The following is an 18585-nucleotide window of genomic DNA, read 5'->3' as shown; positions in this document are numbered from 1 at the left end:
CTGTGAGCTGGGTGAAACTGCAAGAGAGGTCAACAAGATGTCACATTCTTTTCTTTTTGATTGTCTTTGTTCCTTAAATATTTTCAGATTTGTCAAATTTAATTCTTTAATTTCAATGTTTTGTGAGAGCAAGGACCATGTCTGACAATTCTTTCATTTTCAAAATTTTTCAGTTCAAATACAGTTACAGAAGACACGGGGTAGCTACTCAATAAACATAATCGTAACTGGGTTCTTTTTCAGGATCCTTACAAAAATAGTAAAATGGAAAACATACCCACACATATTTTAAGCTCTGATTTGTACAGTACCTAGAGATCAAAACGATGGTATTGAGTTGTTCCTCAACCTCCTTATTCAATTAATAAAATCCACGTATTGTTTCTGAAATCCAAAATGACCACACAAACTCAGTTAATTTTTTTAAACGTTGAACTTGCTAGACATTGTGAACATAAACTTACAGGCAAACTGAAGCTTAGCTTCTCTGCTGACAATTGTTCCAAGTGAATTTGTTGCGAAACACTGGTAACTTCCTGTGTCCCAGTTTCTGTTGGGGTTAATAACCACGAGATTTCCTCCATTCAACTTATAACGATATTCCATACTCAGGTTAATATCACTTCCATTCAGCTGCCATCTGTAAAACAAATGTCAAGGTTTTTCCCCTCTTTGTATATTTAAGTTAAAAAAAACCCACATTATAAAATTCACTTTATTTATTTATTTATTTTTTTAAAGATTTTATTTATTTGACAGAGACAGCCAGCGAGAGAGGGAACACAAGCAGGGGGAGTGGGAGAGGAAGAAGCAGGCTCATAGCGGAGGAGCCTGATGTGGGGCTCGATCCCATAATGTCAGGATCACGCCCTGAGCCAAAGGCAGACGCTTAACGGCTGCGCCACCCAGGCGCCCCTATAAAATTCACTTTAAACATCACCTCTCTTACAAATAAAAGGCAATAAATATATCATTCCATTGTGACGTATCTGAAGCTCAAACATGACCCGTTTATCAGAAACAAAGGTTCAAGCATAGTAGAAAGCACAACAGAATAGCATCTAGAAGTTAAAGATTTTTCACTGTTTTCTGAAGAGGGGAGAATAATTTGTTGACTAGGGGGAAAATGAGGCTTGGTCTGTAGCGGCAAAGATGAAGTAGAAAGTGGTGGTAATTACCTCATGTGCTTCAAGCCAATCTCACGTTGCCGATGAAGGGGGGGAAGAGCACACTTCTTTGATTTATTCACACTGACTGAGCACATTTAATAAATTAATTGGATAAGTGCTCAACTATCCATTTCAATTTGTCTGGGTAAATACCCATCCCTGAGGCACTCTCCAGTCTTCTCAGCCATCACCACGCTATTTACTAAATGGTACACTGCGGGAAAAGACCCTAAATGCCACCTAGGGGGTCTCACACAGTAAAGGCACTAACCCCAGAGCCATACCTATCAATGGGAAGCCAGAAGAAAAAAGGAAAAAGAAAAGATGCTGGTTTTTAAACAAGAGTTTTTAAACAGAAAAACCAGAGTTCTTTTTTAAAAGATTTATTTATTTGAGAGGGAGAAGAAGAGCGAGCAGGGGGAGGGGCAGAGGGAGAGAGAGAATCTCAAGCAGACTCTCTGCTGAATGTGGAACACGATGTGGGGCTCGATCTCACAATCCTGAGATCATGACCTGAACTGTATTGGAGGCTTAACTGACTGAGCCATCAAGGTGCCCCAGAAAAATCAGTTTTTAAACAGTGAGTATACTTGACACATCAAAGTAGACTTCACCTTTAAAAACTCAGAAATATCCCATAGTCTCCAGAACAAATCCATTGTATAAATTAGAGCCATCTACCTCTTAGAAGACTTAATTTTTATAGTAAAAAAGAAACCACTATCAGTTCTATAAATTTTTGTGTATTATAACAACGATCATCTCAGCTGCTCTTTGTAACTTTGAGAAGGTCTGTAATCTAATACTCATTTTATAGATGAGGATTTTGATAAAAAAGTTGAGTGAGATGTCAACTGTTCCCAAATACTTCATTGTTGGATCAGAAGTAGTCCTCATCTGAATTCTAGCTCACAGTCCTTTTATCATGTCATGTGCCATTTAAAAAATGTTGTATTAATATATAAAATATTTAACCTGAACATATTACATGCTCTAAAAGCAAATAAAGACATGAAATGTTAACATTATCACAAATAAAAGTATGAAAAGTTAAATGAAATATTAGATAGCTGTGAAAATGTATAAATTTAGTATGGAAAAGTCTCATAAAGAATCATGAAATGTTTTATAAAACACAATTTGATACCATTCATATAAAGTTTTAAAACATATGAAAGTGATAAACCTCCACTTTAAGGTATTTTAAAGCTCTCCTAGAGAGAAAGTGGGGTAAGTTAAAGGGGGTAAATAATAGGAAATTCAGGTTTTTTGTTTTATTTCTTGAGGAGTGGTTATATGGATGCTGATCATTGCACTAGATTATATGTTTATATCATTTTCTGTATATGAATATTACATAATAAAGTTTTAATAATAGAAGCCATAGGGAATTAACAAATGTACCAGTTTACCCCACGTTTCAGTGACCTCTCAGGCAGGTGCACATGCAGACAAATACATGGGAAGACGTAGTCCCACACACGCTGGGCCTGAATAAAGAGGAAAGTAAAGCACAAGTGGGTGGGTTGAATTTTTAAGCTGAAATGGTTTGCCAGTTTCTGAGCAACTCTATGCTTGCAGTGGGAAAAACTTCTCTAAGCTCAAACCAGAAAAGATGTAGATAATCTCACATACTTTTGAATAGACTCTCATGACAAAGGGTACTGGTGTTTTTGTTACCTACAAAATACAGTTTGTACAGAAAAAAAGGATTTTAGCTCTAGAGTTAGAATGTTTATGGCCTGACTAAGCATGCCTGATGGCTTCATTTGAAAATTGTGCTTTTGTGTTTAGCTGATGAATAATAAAGGTATAGTGGCTATGCGGAAAATTGTAAAGATAAATAAAAATATGGAGAAGCACTTCTTCTTGCCTATTTAATAGCTGGAAAGATTTAAGAGATCATAACGTATGTGGGAGAATACTTTATTTCAGTAAGTGTCTAAGATCTAAAAGCTATCATCCCAAAGCTTTGACTAAACAACTAAAATGGAAAAAAATTTTTATGCATAAATGTTTCTTACTTCCTTTAGCTCAATCTTCATATAGACTGAATCCCTAGATTATTTCATTATGTGAAAAGGCAAAATCTACTCTCTTTTAAATGTTTTTGCTACACCAAAAGAGTGCTTTTGCTTTTGCAAACTCTTCAGAGCTAAGATTTACATGACATACCCAAAAGAATGTTAATTTTCTTTTAACAAGGTGATATAATTATTTCTCTTCTTAACACTATTCATCATTAACTGGACCTCATCCCGAGGTGATGTTAAATTTTTCAATCTCTTATTAAACATTAATTGTCTTTCCTCTTGTTGAAAGTATGTGAATTAAAAAGGCCTGTATTTATTTAAACTCTGAAATGTGTAAGGAATCTCTGGGTCTGAAATTCCAAAAATTATCATATCCTGAGAAAATAGTATACTTATGTTCCCAATGCAAAATATTCATATTTGGGCCTGATTTCTAAGTATTTCTGAGATTTTCCTCTGTACAAGAAACATTCAGGAAAACTGAAGGCAGACACACATACTCCTTTTACAGAGTATGTGTCCAATAAATCTACAAATTAGATGAATTTTCTTGGCAGTAAATTGTAATCAGCTGTTCAGAGTTCATGAACACAACATGTAGTCATAAAGTATTACAGGTGAATGACACATTTAGGCCATGAATTTGGGAAGCTTTTAGAAGTAGATACTATCTTTTAGTTTTGTACATTCACAATTCTTTGTAAAAAATGCAGATGTCCACTTTTATGAACAAAATGTGAAGTTCATGAGAAACTCTAAAGTTTTAGAATGAAATCTTTTTGAAATGACAAAATTGTTTAAAAATTCATAAAAGTAACATTTGCATACCCAAATTCCATTCCAAAAGGCGTAATGCAGTGATCTGGAGCAAAAGAAGACAGCCCCATGGCTCTTGGGGCTGCAGACACAGTGTTTCAATCCTATAACATTTACATTGTGCTCTAGAAACAGACTAACCTTGTAGCTTTAGCTCAGTGGTAAATGTCACAAGATTAAGCACCTTTGTATAATCATCATGTTGTAACACTCTTGAATGATCTTATAAGTTCACTGCCAGCCTTCATTGTTCAAATGCTCATTCTACACAAATTAGGATTTGCTTTTAGAATCCACAAGTGAGAAATGATTTAATATTCACATTTCACAAATCTACTGATTCTCAGGCAATGAGCTCTCATCCCCTTGCGTTTCTTGGTGTGGAGGTTATATGTGAATTTGCTTCTGGGCCAATAAGTAGAACTTGGGAGCTGGAATGAGAAGTCCTGGGCTTCACATTCTGCTAGCCTTCCTGAGATAACATGAATTTGATCAATCCACTTCTCCTACAATCTCATCTGCATGCTCTCTACAACCGGGTGCTAGAATCTCCTCATTGGAGGGAGGCTGGGCAGGTGGAGTAAGGAAACTGGGCAAGCCCTGTTCAATGGAATGGCGGAAGTCTATGGCCAATTTCTCCCTCAACATTTTTTAATACAATTTCTTTAAAACATTGTGCATGCCCTTGAGGCAATAGGTTTTGAATTTTGAATATAACATAGGAGCTATTAAAATTGACAGTTACTACTTTTTCATGATGAAAACTATACTTGTTACTCCTGGGAAATACACTAAATCATCAGTGACTGAGAGTATAAGAATCATGGCCTTCTAATACAAAGAACACACTATGTGTAAGAGTGTGGCTTTGTGTCTGCGTGTCTCTGTGTGTGTGCAAACATGGATTTATACAATGAGTTAAACCAGTATGAAAAGCCTAAACTTTCAGAGTTGAAAAGTGCTTTGAAAGCATGATCTCCAATGAACGATGACTGTTTCAGTCACTGCTGAGTTCCCACCATCAGCCATAATAGAAGGTGCACAGTAGGTGCTTATGGAATTTTCCCGAGTGGAGTAACCTAGCCATAACTGACCTCCATATGGTCATCCCTCACTGTAGTCATCTATATTAGCAATAAACATCTCAAAGATGAGCAAAGAATGCATATTTATTTTCATTTACCTTATTAGTTATGATTTATTTACATTACTAGTTATTACAGGAGATGGCAAGTCTTACAAAAACCTCACCAGCATGAACAGCAATCATGAATATTAGCATAGATCGATCCCGTCAGTATAATTTAAGGCACAGAGCCTGAAAGAGGGTCTTGCACTAGAATGTGATAACAAGGTTAGAGACTGTCACCCTTTGAAACTGAAACTAACAAAATCGAGCGACTTCAGGCAGTTTTCAAAATAATCCCCGGATATAATTTACCTCACAACTGATTATACAAAGGTGATGTTCTTCAGGACATCTACACTATCGCACCAAATCTGGTCAGGAAAATGGAAAAATACGAACAATATGCTTGTGAAAAACCAATGTCACATGTTAGACTTCAACATAAAACAAAGTGAGAAGAACAAAACAATTTACTGAAATCTTTAGGGAGCGGGGCTAGGTTTGGGAAATAAGCCCGCACAAAACACTTGTTAAATCAACAGGCAATACTTTATTTGGGGTTTGACAGGAAAATTAGGAATTTAATCACAGAAGCAATTTGCGGTTTTAGATGCGGCTTTCAAGTTAATAAGCAAATGCATTTGTGTTCAAATGCAATGTTTGTTAATATGTTTACTGAAGTGATGAGAATAATTGCAGCCCTTGAAAGAATGAATGTTCGAATTTGCATATTCAATACTTTATCCAAAAATAACTAGTTAGGCTTCAGCAATAATTGCCAAAGATATAAAGGAGTTAAATTGCAATGCTGTGTTTTTAAAAATTAAGTTTTTAAAATGTGTTTTATGACATAGATTCCCATTTCTCACTCATTGATAAATTTTAAGCATATATATTTAAGAAAAAAAAAAACTACTGGGATCAAAAGCAACTCTTCAGTTTACAGAGTTATAGCCTGGTTCAAATTGATCAGTCATTGCCTTATCAGTCATTACTCCTACGAGAATTACAGAAGAGGTTTGCTATTCTTGCCTTCTCTGCACCCGTTTTTGCTCTTTGTGGTAGCAGTGCCCTCTCACTTCCTTTGAAGAGGCTGCTCCTCACGTGACCTGGCCCGGCCACTCAAAACAATCCATGTCTCAGCCTCAGTGATTAGTTAAGAATACAAAGGGGACCCAACTGATTTAACTTGGTTTTGACCATTATGTGTTTTCCTTCCTCCTCATCCCACTTCAAAAACTCAAGAAGAACAAATGATGTAAATTAATTTTTACACTTCTATCTGTGATATCCAAAATCTATCTTCTACATTTTTCTTGGGTTATCGATTGCTCACACTACTAGCTATCTTTTTATTTCACGTTTTTTCTGACACCATTTGGAAATTTTGATGACACTAACAGGAAGGATGCCCCCTTTTTTTAGTTGCTTTGGGGAGGATATAAGTAAGCCTCATGTTCTTTGTCACTTCATGGGCGATCTGTCTTAAAAACGAGCCAAAAAAAGGAATCAATCCAAACTTGAGAATATGCTATGAAATATACTATTGATCACTTCTTACCCTCTGATCCTTCATGACATTCTTGACTCCTAAACACGATCTAATCCCAAATTTGCTTTGTTTTCCCCCATTAACTTCATTCTTTTTTTTTTTTTTTTCATGCTCCACTTTAACAGGCACTATTTGCTAGGCATTGGAAGTTAAGGATGAGGAACAAACTGTCTTCACCTTTAAGGGAGTTCTAGCCTACCAAGGCAATCGCACATTTCATTTTGATAAGTTTTATCACACAGGTAGGCACAGGGTACAATGGGCAGCATCGGAGCACGGGAGCCAGCACAGAGGACATTAAAAGGCTTAATGAGAGGCTTCATGAGAGAGACAGTAATGCAGACAGAGGCTTCATGAGAGAGACAGTAATGCAGACAAATTCAAAATGCCCTGTAAGAGATGCTGTCTCCCTCTGCTTCTCTCAGGCACTATAGATATTCTTTACTTTTTAATGGTTAGTGATCATTCCAACCATGTGAACATTTCATTGCTCTTAGTGGCTGATGATGAGTATGGGGACCAGAACTCATCAGCCGGAGAAATCAGGATGCTAAAACTTGTTGCGCATGAACATAAAACACAGAGAATCGGGCCTACTGATCCAGCAGAAAGGATTCTATCTCTTTAAGGGCCAAGAGAATTTAGAAGAATAAAAACTCTTATTTGCCTTGAAGCAAGCATAAAAGTGAAATAATACTGACATCAGATCTTACATGGCAACAAGATACATGTAAGAGACAAACTGCATATAATAAAAAATTATAATTAAAATATATATCAGATATTATATAGAATATAAAGTATATTATACACGGTCCATATGCTATGTTCTGTATTGTACATGTAGAAAATACAGCATATACAAATATAGTACATATATAGAGCCACATATATTACTTTATGTGGTACAATGTACAGTATTATGTGGTATGTGTACATACATGTATACGTGACTATGTATGTATAGACAATAAATGACCTCAGACTTGACTTCTTTACATTTTACTCTTTCAATAAATGGTGAGCAGAAATTAGTCTATTTTCCTTTTCTATCTTATACTGAATGCATTTAGTAGACTTTTGGTAAATTCTGTTATAGGGAACCATGACTAAAAAAGGGAGAAACTGTGCCAGGGGACATGATATTTTGCAACGATATTTAGTCCTTATAACCTGTATATTGATATTGTTCACACTGTACTTTATTAACATAGTTTACTTATCATATAGAGCTGGAAGAAAATAATGTTGTTATTTCTTTTTGAGGAGAATAAACAGAAGTGTGATGGTCTCAAGGGTCAGTCTAGAGCAGTGCCATCCAAAAGAACTTTCTGGAAGCATAAAAATGGTCATCGGTTCCTTCTAGTACAGCAGCTATTAGCTGCTGTATTACCACACATGCCTACTCAGCACTTGAAATAAGGCTGCCTAGGGGTGCCTGGGTGGCTCAGTTGGTTAAACATCTACCTTCAGCTCAGGTCATGATCTCAGGGTCCTGGGATCAAACCCCACGTTGGGCTCCCTGCTCAGCGGGGAGTATGCTTCTCCCTTTGCTCCTCCCCCCTCTCGTGCTCTCTCTCTCTCTCTCTCTCAAATAAATCAATAAAATCTTTTTTAAAAAAAGCAAGCAAGCAGGCTGCCTTAATTGAGCAAATATATTTTTTATTTAACTGATCGAAATCTATAGGGCCAACTTCTGGCTACTGGCTACCATATTGGACAACATAGCTCTTAAGTCTCAAGCTAAACTAAATGTTGAAAACGTAAAACCCATGTGGGCCACAGTCTACGCTAAGACTTATTTTCTTTGGCCTACATTACAACTAAAAAGAAAGGCAGAGTCAACACTAGAAGGAGAGAATCCAAAGAGAAAACACCTGAATTTGAAAGGATCTCTTGAAAAGCTTTTGTTACACTAGACTGGGATATCTGGATGGTAATCAGGAGCCAGTGCTGAGAAGTAGTCATGACCATTCAATAGGCTTGTGGCTGAGTGCTGGAGTTTCCAGTCATTTTTCACAGTGTCTGTATGTTCTTAGGGCACACCCACCTCTTTTAGCTCTGTTACTTGCCTGGTCCCCAGAGGCATTTGCATATTTTAACCTGTCTAGCTCCACCAATACATGGTTCCTTTAAAGGCTGACTGACATCAGTAGAAGTGACCTGGGATCTTCTTATTTGGGGTCTTTCATCTGAACAAATGGTGAACATTTATAACCCCATGAAAGTCAGAGAAAGCCCCTCCCATTTAAAAAAGTTATTAATACTCCCTCAGGGTAATCTCTTTCAGCTTCATCGGCAATTACAATGAGAATGGATACTAATTAACCTTTAAATACAGGCTTTGGGGCTTAGGTGGGGAGATGCAAAAGAAAGAATAAAATTCTCAATTAAACCCTAACACAAGTAATTTCTCTTGAGAATTTCTGAACTTTTGGATTTCTACTATGACCAATTAAGAGTTCTTTTTACCCAATGGGATAACCAAGAAAAGATCTCCCATCAGACAGGTCCGTCTCAGTCTACAAGACAGGCTCGGGCTTACGAAGGGCATTCTTTTCCAACACTCTTACACTTTATTCCGAATCTTGGGAAACATATTTGGATTGTCTTTAACTTGTAATTTCACATGAACCAGTGATTTTCCTCCATGGTATCTATTTATCTATCTAGCTGCTTATATTTATACTTACAAAGAACCAAATGTTTCTCTGATTTCATGTAAAAAAGAAAACCCCCATTTTTATGTCTTCAATGTTATTCCATGCTTATACCATTTATCTGTAGTTTTTAAAAGATAGCAAAAAATACGAATAAGCAAGCATATTTTCTTCTGAAATATTTAAAGAATACTATGGAACATTACATGACTGACTATTAACATCCAAAGCTAGGAGGAAAAAAAAAACAAACAGGCTGTAACTGATGGTATTGTCTAAATAGATGAGGTCATAATTACAACCTACATTGTTCTATACTCCCATTTACTCTACCGGCATAAATGCTTACACAGATAACATGAATAACAGAATTGTTATAGGGAAGCCTAATATTTTCACAACATAAAGAGGTTCCCTTGTGCTTTTTCAAGGTCTTGACTTCTAGTGACTAAAAACCTTTAGTTTAAGCGGAACTTTATATTGGTTACAAGTCTTAACTTTAGAAAATCTTTAGAGCTATAATGAAAGTGTCTGCTCTATTTGGCTACAAACCAAAGTACTTTAAAACAATACCTAGCATGTTAAATTTCTGCATTTATTAGACATAAAACAGATGAACCAATTTAAGTCACATATCTCCTAGTCTCATGTACAGATTTTGTTTCAATTGCAACATACAGCATCGCAGTCCACATTATAAAACATAAGAAACACTTTGTAAATGGCAGGACCTCTTCATCAACATTTTATACATGTTGTCAGTATGCTTAAAAACACACTCTCTGGCATTACAAGAAATACTCGATATATAAAGAAATGATTGCAACGAAAGACTATTTCTGGATTTCTGAGCTCAAGACTTCTTGCTATTTAATAAAATTTTACAAGCATAAACTCTTCATTTAGAAATATACTCCTGTTTGACAAAATCTTGTATCTAATGACAATTTTTCAGCTGAACCCATTTATCATCAAATTATTCATAAGATAAATGCTAGGAATACAACTTTTCTGACAGCAGAGAAACAGCCCACAGATGAGTCATTCATATGGACTCTTTTATCATATTACGGTCATATCTAAAAGGAGAATCTTCTGTTCCAGGGAGAAACAAATGGATGCATTTAGAAAATGTTAGAATGTCCTATGAAAATGCTGGGGGAAAATGTTGCTAGGATAACATCTTATTAAAGTTGATCTGTTCAACTTTTCCCCAGAGAGGAAAATATTTTCAGATGTTACTTCTGCTTATGTCTGATGAATTGAACTATTTGATAAAATACAGATTCTTGTTTTTTTTTTTTTTAATCTTCTGTTATACTTTTCTTATTTCTATAGGGTGAGGAAGAGGCAACGAGAAAACTTTTTATCACCTCTGTCAGTTCTAACCAGTAAGCTGGAATCATTGTTTATTTTGTTGCAAGTACACAGCAGGTGCTCAATAAGCATGTTTTGAATACTGTTGGAAGAGACTGATCTTGATTACTTTCCTGATGCAAAAATACAAAGGTCTACCTTTGAACCCAAGGATGACCCAGTTTAAGGAGGAATGTTGGCTTCTACTACTTACATGGATTAAGAAAACAATAGAAGTTCAATACCATCTACGTGACTACTCTAAACACTTAGAATTTTATTAATATAGGCTGAAGTATGCCTGTTCTGCAGGTTATAGAAAAGGTTTTGCCAAGAAACTAATACTGTAAACAGAGTTTTCGAGACAAATGCTCACAGTATTCAAAAGAGCATGTTGTTTTCAAGGTGCCTCAAGCACTTTTTCGTAGCCACTTATATGAAAGCAGCATATGCTCTTTATAAATAATTCATTTCTTCATTAAATTGGGTCACCTAAGCACACCTAAGTAAAAATTGTTAATCTTGTGTTCTTTAAAAAAGTAAATACCCATCCCATCCAAATAAGCTACCATCATCCCCCAAATGTTAATATTTTTATCTTAAGGTGATGGGAATTCAGATTTTTTTTCTTTTTTTTCCTTATACCTTTCTGTATTGTTTGAAGGTTTTCAGTGAACAAGTATTACACATGTACTCTGAAAAATGCATACTTCTATATGCAAAAACCTACTAAATTAAATATAACTTCTCTCCAAGAATAATTAAAATGACTTTAGTAAGAATGTTATTTTATTCTTCTATACTTAATGAATCTTCAAACACATAGTAAAATGGTAAAGAAAGAAGTAAAAATGCTAAAAAAATATTTTTTTAAAAACTATGATTTCTAAATACCTTTGAACATCTGATTTTATCCCCACAATGGATATATATGCTTCCAATGACTACATTTAAACACATGTTTGTGCATTAAATTGCACTATAAATAAGTGAATACACACCATTTATTTAAGAGATTCTACCATGTCTCTTGTAAATCAAGAAGTGCTCTTGTAAAGTGAATAATCAATCAAATATATACAGATGGATCCAAATGTTTACGTATGAGATCTGTTGAACACAGCATACAACTACTGTTTCATGTATTCTTAGTGATGCCATGAATATACTGAAACAAACAAACAAAAAGCACAAATGCCACATTGTTATTTCTTAATTTGGATTTGCAAACTTGTCACTGTACCTGTAATGAGGTGAGGGGTTGCCTCTTGCTTCACAGTTTAAAGTTATTTTTTTATCCTCTGAACCCATGGGGAAAATGCTGTTGCTGGGCTCTCTGATAAACACTGGACCTTGCAAGAGAAGCTCACCTGTATGGGTGGGAGACATCCAAAAAAACAATCACAATAAGTGAAAGGTACTGTAAAAGCTGCATTCTAGAATCAAAGAAGAAAAACAAGCAACCAGTATCTGCTCTTAAAAATAAAGAAGAAAAAGCAAGTACTGCTTCCCTTATCCACGATGTGTGCTGCAGGCACTGCTTTGCTAATGAAAAATGAGTATTGAAAAACATTGCCATATTCATAAAATTCCTTAGAAGTATAAATAAAGCTGTACTAATTACTTTTTATAATATAAACTCTACCTAAGTTTTCACTGGTGAATATCCTATTGCAGAAGGTCTTTCTGTCATAAGGCTCCTTACAGAAGTAAAGTTGTGTTCAAGACTAGTTGAATATCTGATCATGATCTTTCTCATAAAATCTGCCACACATGCAGGTTGACAATATTCTTTTTCTGTTTTGACCTCAAAACACTCAACATTTGGTGGTATTTCCACTTTATTACCAACCAAGTGAAGAGAAGGGTACAACCCTAAGGAAATGCCTTTTAAAAGGTTTTCTACTTTACTGAAGAAAACTCGAATATTGTCTGAGAATTTCCACATACACACAAAAACAAAAATCTGACTTTGTGCTATGAATTTAAAAAGGAAGGAGGTAATGCCGTCAACAATGCTTATACTACTTTAGTTGTACAATCATTGCCAGAGCATTTCTGAAACCAAACAAATACACAGGGAAAAGAAAAAAGAAAACTCTTTACTCTCCTATCTTGGAATGCTCAGTAAAATGGGAGGAATTCCTGCTGAAGCAAAGAATGAATTAACAGACTAAGAGACAAGAGAGCCCACAAGTAGTCAGACAAAGAAATCAGGTTGGAAAAAGTACCCAAAAAAGTCCAGAAACTATGAACTTATATTTTGGCTACTTCAAGTAGTAATAACATTCATAAGAAACATTTACCATAATAAAAAGAATAATAAAATAACACGATACTGAAAATAATCATGGACATGATGAAAATAGCAGTAGCTGGTGTCACTGCGTGACTCCTACTTGGCCATATCTGTTCTTTAATCTTCAGAGAGATCATTAATCCCAGTGAACAGAAGAGAAGCACGGGGCCTAAAAGTGGCTATGTGACAGGGCCAAGTTCACACAGCATTTCAGAAGGTACACAATCTAGAACATCTGAGTCCAGATTCCAGGCAGTGACACCCTCTTGTCATACTCAAAGAATGCAGCCTTGCCCTTCATCTGGTCTTTGCCCTCAGCTTCTGGCAGGTAACCAATGTCATTCGTGATGGGAATGCCTTTGTTTAGGGTAGGGGCTGGCCACACTGGATCTGAGGGCAGGACCAGCCACACCTGACAGTGTGGGATGGCGACTGGCCAAACCAGAAAGACCAACTCATGATTGATGGTGGGAGAGTTGGGTCATGGGGTATGAGCCAACTCGGGCAACTGAGCTCAGCTGTATGTGCCATCATCAGTCACTAATTACGTAATGAAGCCCCAGTAAAGACTCTGGACACTGAGGCTTGGCAAGTTTCCCTGGTTGGCAATAGTCCTTGCTTATTAATGCACATCAGTGCCAGGATGTTTACTCATCCTGAGGACAACAAAAGCTTAGCATTTGGGACCTGTCCAGATGCTATCCTATGGGTTTCTTCCTTTGGCTGATTTTAGCATGTATCCTTTCCCTATAATAAACCATAATCATGATTCCAATAGCTTTCAGTGACTCTGGTCAGTCCTTCTAGTAAATTATCAAAACCAGAACTTGCAGTTGGTGTTAGAAATGAAGGTAGCCTAGGGGTTGTGCACACAAACCTCAAAATCTAGCTAAATCTGGATACCTTTTCCACTGCAAATCACCACAAAGTTAATCCTTACTAATACCAACCTCACCTTAAGAAAGCAGCCTGCTATCCTCTTTAGTCCCCCGTTTTTATTTACCTCTGAGGGGGAAATACCACGAGGCAAATGTTCTTACTTTTCTTCATGGAAAAGGAGAACTTTCAGAAGAAATGGATTTTGGAATAGCTACTAACACCCCTAATCAAAAAGATCTAATGTTGTCATTTTCCAGATTTTTCCCAAGTAAGTTTAGCGCATTAAAAATAAACAAATAAATAGAAGAATGACAATTGGCTTCATTAATCAAATTTACTATCTTAGAAAGTTGAAAATAATTCTAATGCCTGTTTGTAAATATTTACAAATATGGTGGATTTTTCATAGCATTTTTTTTTCTGGTATAATAGCTCTTGATTTACTTTGAGTGGCTAATCTATTTTGTTCATTTATGAGATGGTATAGCATCATTGTTCCAACAAACTCTGATGTACGTAGAGCTTGAAAACAATACAAGAGTAACATACTGGTGTAGATTTGAAAATTACAGGTAAGTTGGGGAGAGAAACTGACAGAAGGAAAATTAGTCAAGATAAGAAGGGGGTGACTTCAGTGAAAAAGACAAAAAGAGGTGTTTCTTAAAAATTTCCCACAAGTGGCCACAATGAAAATCCAAGTGTCCATTCCATCATCTTCTAACACAAGTCAAATCCCAATGATACTCTAATGTTTCTCTAGAGACCATTATTAATTGTAAATGAAGGTGTTAGGTAACTAGAAGCCTTTTTATTCTGACACCCTTTTGAGAGAATGACAGTCATAGCTAATTTGCTAACATTTATGTTCCAGGCACTGTACTAAGGAAATTGCAAGCCTTGCCTCCCTTATTCCCAGGCTATGTTTGAGCGCATCCCCTACCCTACAAGGTCCAGCACCACCTTCATTTATGCCTTGGAGTCCATGCTAACTGTAGTCACATTTGGGCTCAGCCCCCACCACCCTTGTTGATCTTGTGTCTGACTTCCTTTTGTCATTCAGAACTCAGCATAAACGTCATCTCAGCTTCAATGTCCCTCCACCCGCGCCTCACTTCCACCTTTCACAGAGGTACCAAAGTACATCTCACTGTGTCTCACTATATATAAACGTTATACACGTTCATATATGTGCTTGTTATTTGTGTCTAATTCATCGTTGTAATCCCGACTCCTAGAACATGGCAGATATTCCATATTTATCTGTTGAATGAATAAGATGAATGAAGGAATTCTCAAAATAACTCTGTATAAGGCAGATCTTTTTTATAGCTAGTGATTGATAAAGCTAAGATTTCAATTTCAGAGCTTATGTTCTCACCTTACAGTTATTTGTCCTCCCCAGAAGAAATGAGGCACAGAGCAATTAAATAACCCAACCACGGTAACATAGGGGTTTTTTGTTTGTTTAATTGTTTTTGGTTATTTTGGGGTTTTGGGGGATTTGGGGGGGGTTGGTACTTTTTGGTGAGAGACCTGGGATCAGACCCTAATACCCCTATTCTTGCTGTGTTTCCCTTTCCAGTAAACCGCACAGTTCTAAATATGGTCAAAGGCAAAAATTAACCATCAGCTTGCTATTTCACCTTCAGTATTTCTGGTAACATGGGAGTTCCCAGCCTGTGAGGCACAAACCCACCATTTCTGAAATTCAAAGCTCCTAAAGGCTTTTCAGACCACCAGCAGCCATTCAAAAGCCTCCGAAAATGGAAGTACAAATTAATAAGCAAACCTGACAGGTCAGTCCACGCTTCATACTCTGAAAAGAGACAAAGGCCACGCAGTCTTACTTCACCGGAGTGAAATAAGAGATGCTGGGGTATAACGGTGTAGTCTTGCTAGCAACATAAACTTAAAAGGAAGAGATTCTGAAGTCTCATTTTCTTCAAAATGAATTTTGGTTGTCAAAGGGACAGAACCTTGACGATTCACATGGATATTCATAACCCGCAAAAAGCAGCTTGGCTGAGAACAGAAGGGGGCCTCCTGCCTAACGAAATGGATTCAATGTAACATTTAGATTGATGCTAAACTTTACTTTTTGTGACAGGGGCATTTTTTTGATATGCTAGCCTGGCTCCCAAGCTCTAATTTACGTTTACAGCCTAAAATAAAGGGCATATAACATTTCCGAACAGGACTAATAAGTCCAAAAGTCCAATCCTGAGGTGTTATTTTTTCCCCCAAACGCCCATGGGCTACTCAGAATAACTACCGTTGAATGTAAGTACAAGCTTTATGAGCTCCTAAGGTAATGTCACCTAAAAGATCAAACTGTGGCCAATCAATTCTAATAGTCATACTCTCTACAGCTTTTATGAAGGCTGACAAAGAGAAACAGACAAAGCATTCCAGGCAGTTGGATGACTTTTACTAAAAGAAATACAATTCCTAAAAGACCATGATGGTATCTCTGAAATTGCTACGGAAAAAGGAAAGTATATCCTATTTTCCCTCACTTTTTTACATCACATCTACATGATGCAAAACGGAAGCATATTGTGAAATGAAGAGGGTGAATCCAAAAAGGGAGCTGGGGGGGCACTACTATTTAAAGCAGAATTTAAGAGAAGGTAGAGCTAGAAAGGAATAGTCAATGTACTTAAAAGGTATCCAACCCAAACAGATGAGCTCTAGCCTGGATCAGAGAAAATAAAAGTAATATGTCGCCAATGAAATGAGATCTGTATTCTAGGCCCTACTATTCTACAGAAAAAGAAAATTAAAGATGGAAACATTTTATAGCAGTGGGGCATCGGCTTTTTTTTTTTTTTTTTTTTTTTTTTGGCATTGGTAGCTTAAAGCTAGAAAATGCCAAACAAACAAGAAAGGACAAAAATAAAATTCCATTTATATTCTCCCAAAGTCAAGGGAGGATAAAGAATTCAATCTTAATTCATTTCTTTAACAAATATTTGAATGCCAAACATATTCCGCATACAAAAAACTAGCTGTAGCAGACACGGGTCGTTGTCGACTCAACCTCTCTCAATTATTCTTTTTTGTTGCCTTCAAAATCTGCCTTTCATCAGGCATATAGAAAGCACCAGATAAGCCACCTTCCTAGAACTCTGTAGTTCTTGACTGGGGAGCAGGGTGGACAAGGAGGATTGGGTTAGGAGACCAGTAACAGCCAAAGAGGGATGTCTTCGTTTGTGAGGTCTACCATGACAGAGCACCACAAACTGGGCTGTTTCAACAACAGAAATTTACTGTCTTACAGTTCTGCAGGCTAGAAGTCTCAAATCAAGGTTTGGGCAGGACTGGTTTCTTCAGAGGACTGTAAGGGCAGAATCTGCTCCAAGCCTGTCAGATGGGCTTATAGATAGCTGTCTTCTCCCTGTGTCCCTTCAAGTCACCCTCCCTCTGTGTGCCTCTCTGTGTCCAAATATTCCTTTTATAAGGAACACCAGTCATAATAGATTAGGGCCCACCCTAATGACCTCATCTTAACTAATCCCATCTGCAATGACCCTACGTCCAAATAAAGTCATGTTCTGAGGGCCTGGGGATTAAGACTTCAAGAAACAAATTTTGAGGGGGACATAATTCAATCTATCACAAGAGGTAAGAGAAAATCTGTTAAAAATTTTAGGAAAGAGTCTCTATCCTGATTTTGAGTTAAAATCAAAGCAAAACAAAAAAACATGAAGGAAATGCTGACATTGCTTCCTTTCCTTTTTGACATGGAAATTGTCAGGTGAGGAAGGAGGTCATTCTGGGAACCCCTATGGCCATCTAGACACCATGAGGGGGAGTATGTATATATCACAGAAAAGTTAACCCCGAGCCCTCACATCTTTGAGTTCCTGAACCAACATGAATCACATAAGCCTAAACATCACATGTTAGGAAAATAAACCTTTAACGGGTTTTTGTCATGTGCAGCTGAATGTACTATAACCAACATGCTAGAAAAAAAGGGAAAATGCAATACAGCATACTTAAGATGAGCAAGAAAAAGAAAATGCTGACCAGGAATAACTAATTTATCCATTTCCCACATCTGGAAATGTTATCAAGCAATTAGGTTATAAGAAAAAGTGCTGGAGAATGGCAGACACCTGGAGTATGAGAGCATAATAGAGACCAATAGAACGCAGTAAAAATTATTTAATTTGATAAATTAATGGTTTACTACCTGATTTGCTCAATCTGGTTTTCACGTTTTATCCATAAACAGAAATAAAGAAACTGCATGGGAAGCAGGGTGCAATAATTAGAGAATTCAAAACTGAAAGGGACTGTTTAAGCTTTACGGGTGCTGGAAATAAATGTTCAATAAAAAAAAAAATTCTGTGGACTGGCAGAACCCTTTCAAAACATGACAAATTTCTGGAAAAAAAATTGCATTTCTTTTTTTATTGCAACCTGTTTAAAAAAAACCCCACAAAGATGACCCCACCCATAAACATATATGCACATTATGGTCGTGCTGAAAGTTAAAAAATCTGGATTTCATCACCTCTCTTTAGTGAGTTAATAACATATTTTGATGAAAGTTATGATCTATTTCACTGGATTAATATTCAATTTGTACTACAGTTGAGTAAAAAAAGAGCACGCGGGAAATTTTTGAGGGTGGCTAATATTTAATTTTGATACTTTGAGGCCAATGGCTGCATTTCTGATTTT

At 36.5% G+C, this 18585-nt stretch overlaps 1 protein-coding gene across 1 annotated transcript in view; it reads right to left on the bottom strand.

The window, feature by feature from the left end:
• Positions 1-18585, bottom strand: part of CNTN3 (contactin 3) — a 328940-nt gene that overhangs the window by 208606 nt on the left and 101749 nt on the right. Inside the window, exons 3-4 of the mRNA XM_045808104.2 lie at positions 11959-12085; positions 465-640 (exon numbers count right to left, since the gene is read on the bottom strand). Of these exons, the coding sequence (XP_045664060.1) occupies positions 465-640; positions 11959-12085 (303 nt within the window). The remainder of the gene's footprint in view (positions 1-464; positions 641-11958; positions 12086-18585) is intronic.

Source organism: Ursus americanus, chromosome 14 (genome assembly GCF_024610735.1).
Source record: "Ursus americanus isolate L20-20 chromosome 14, mUrsAme1.1.p, whole genome shotgun sequence".
In the NCBI taxonomy this organism is placed as follows: domain Eukaryota; kingdom Metazoa; phylum Chordata; class Mammalia; order Carnivora; family Ursidae; genus Ursus; species Ursus americanus.
Note: the sequence above shows the minus strand (reverse complement) of the source record. Positions and strands in the feature narration are given on the sequence as shown.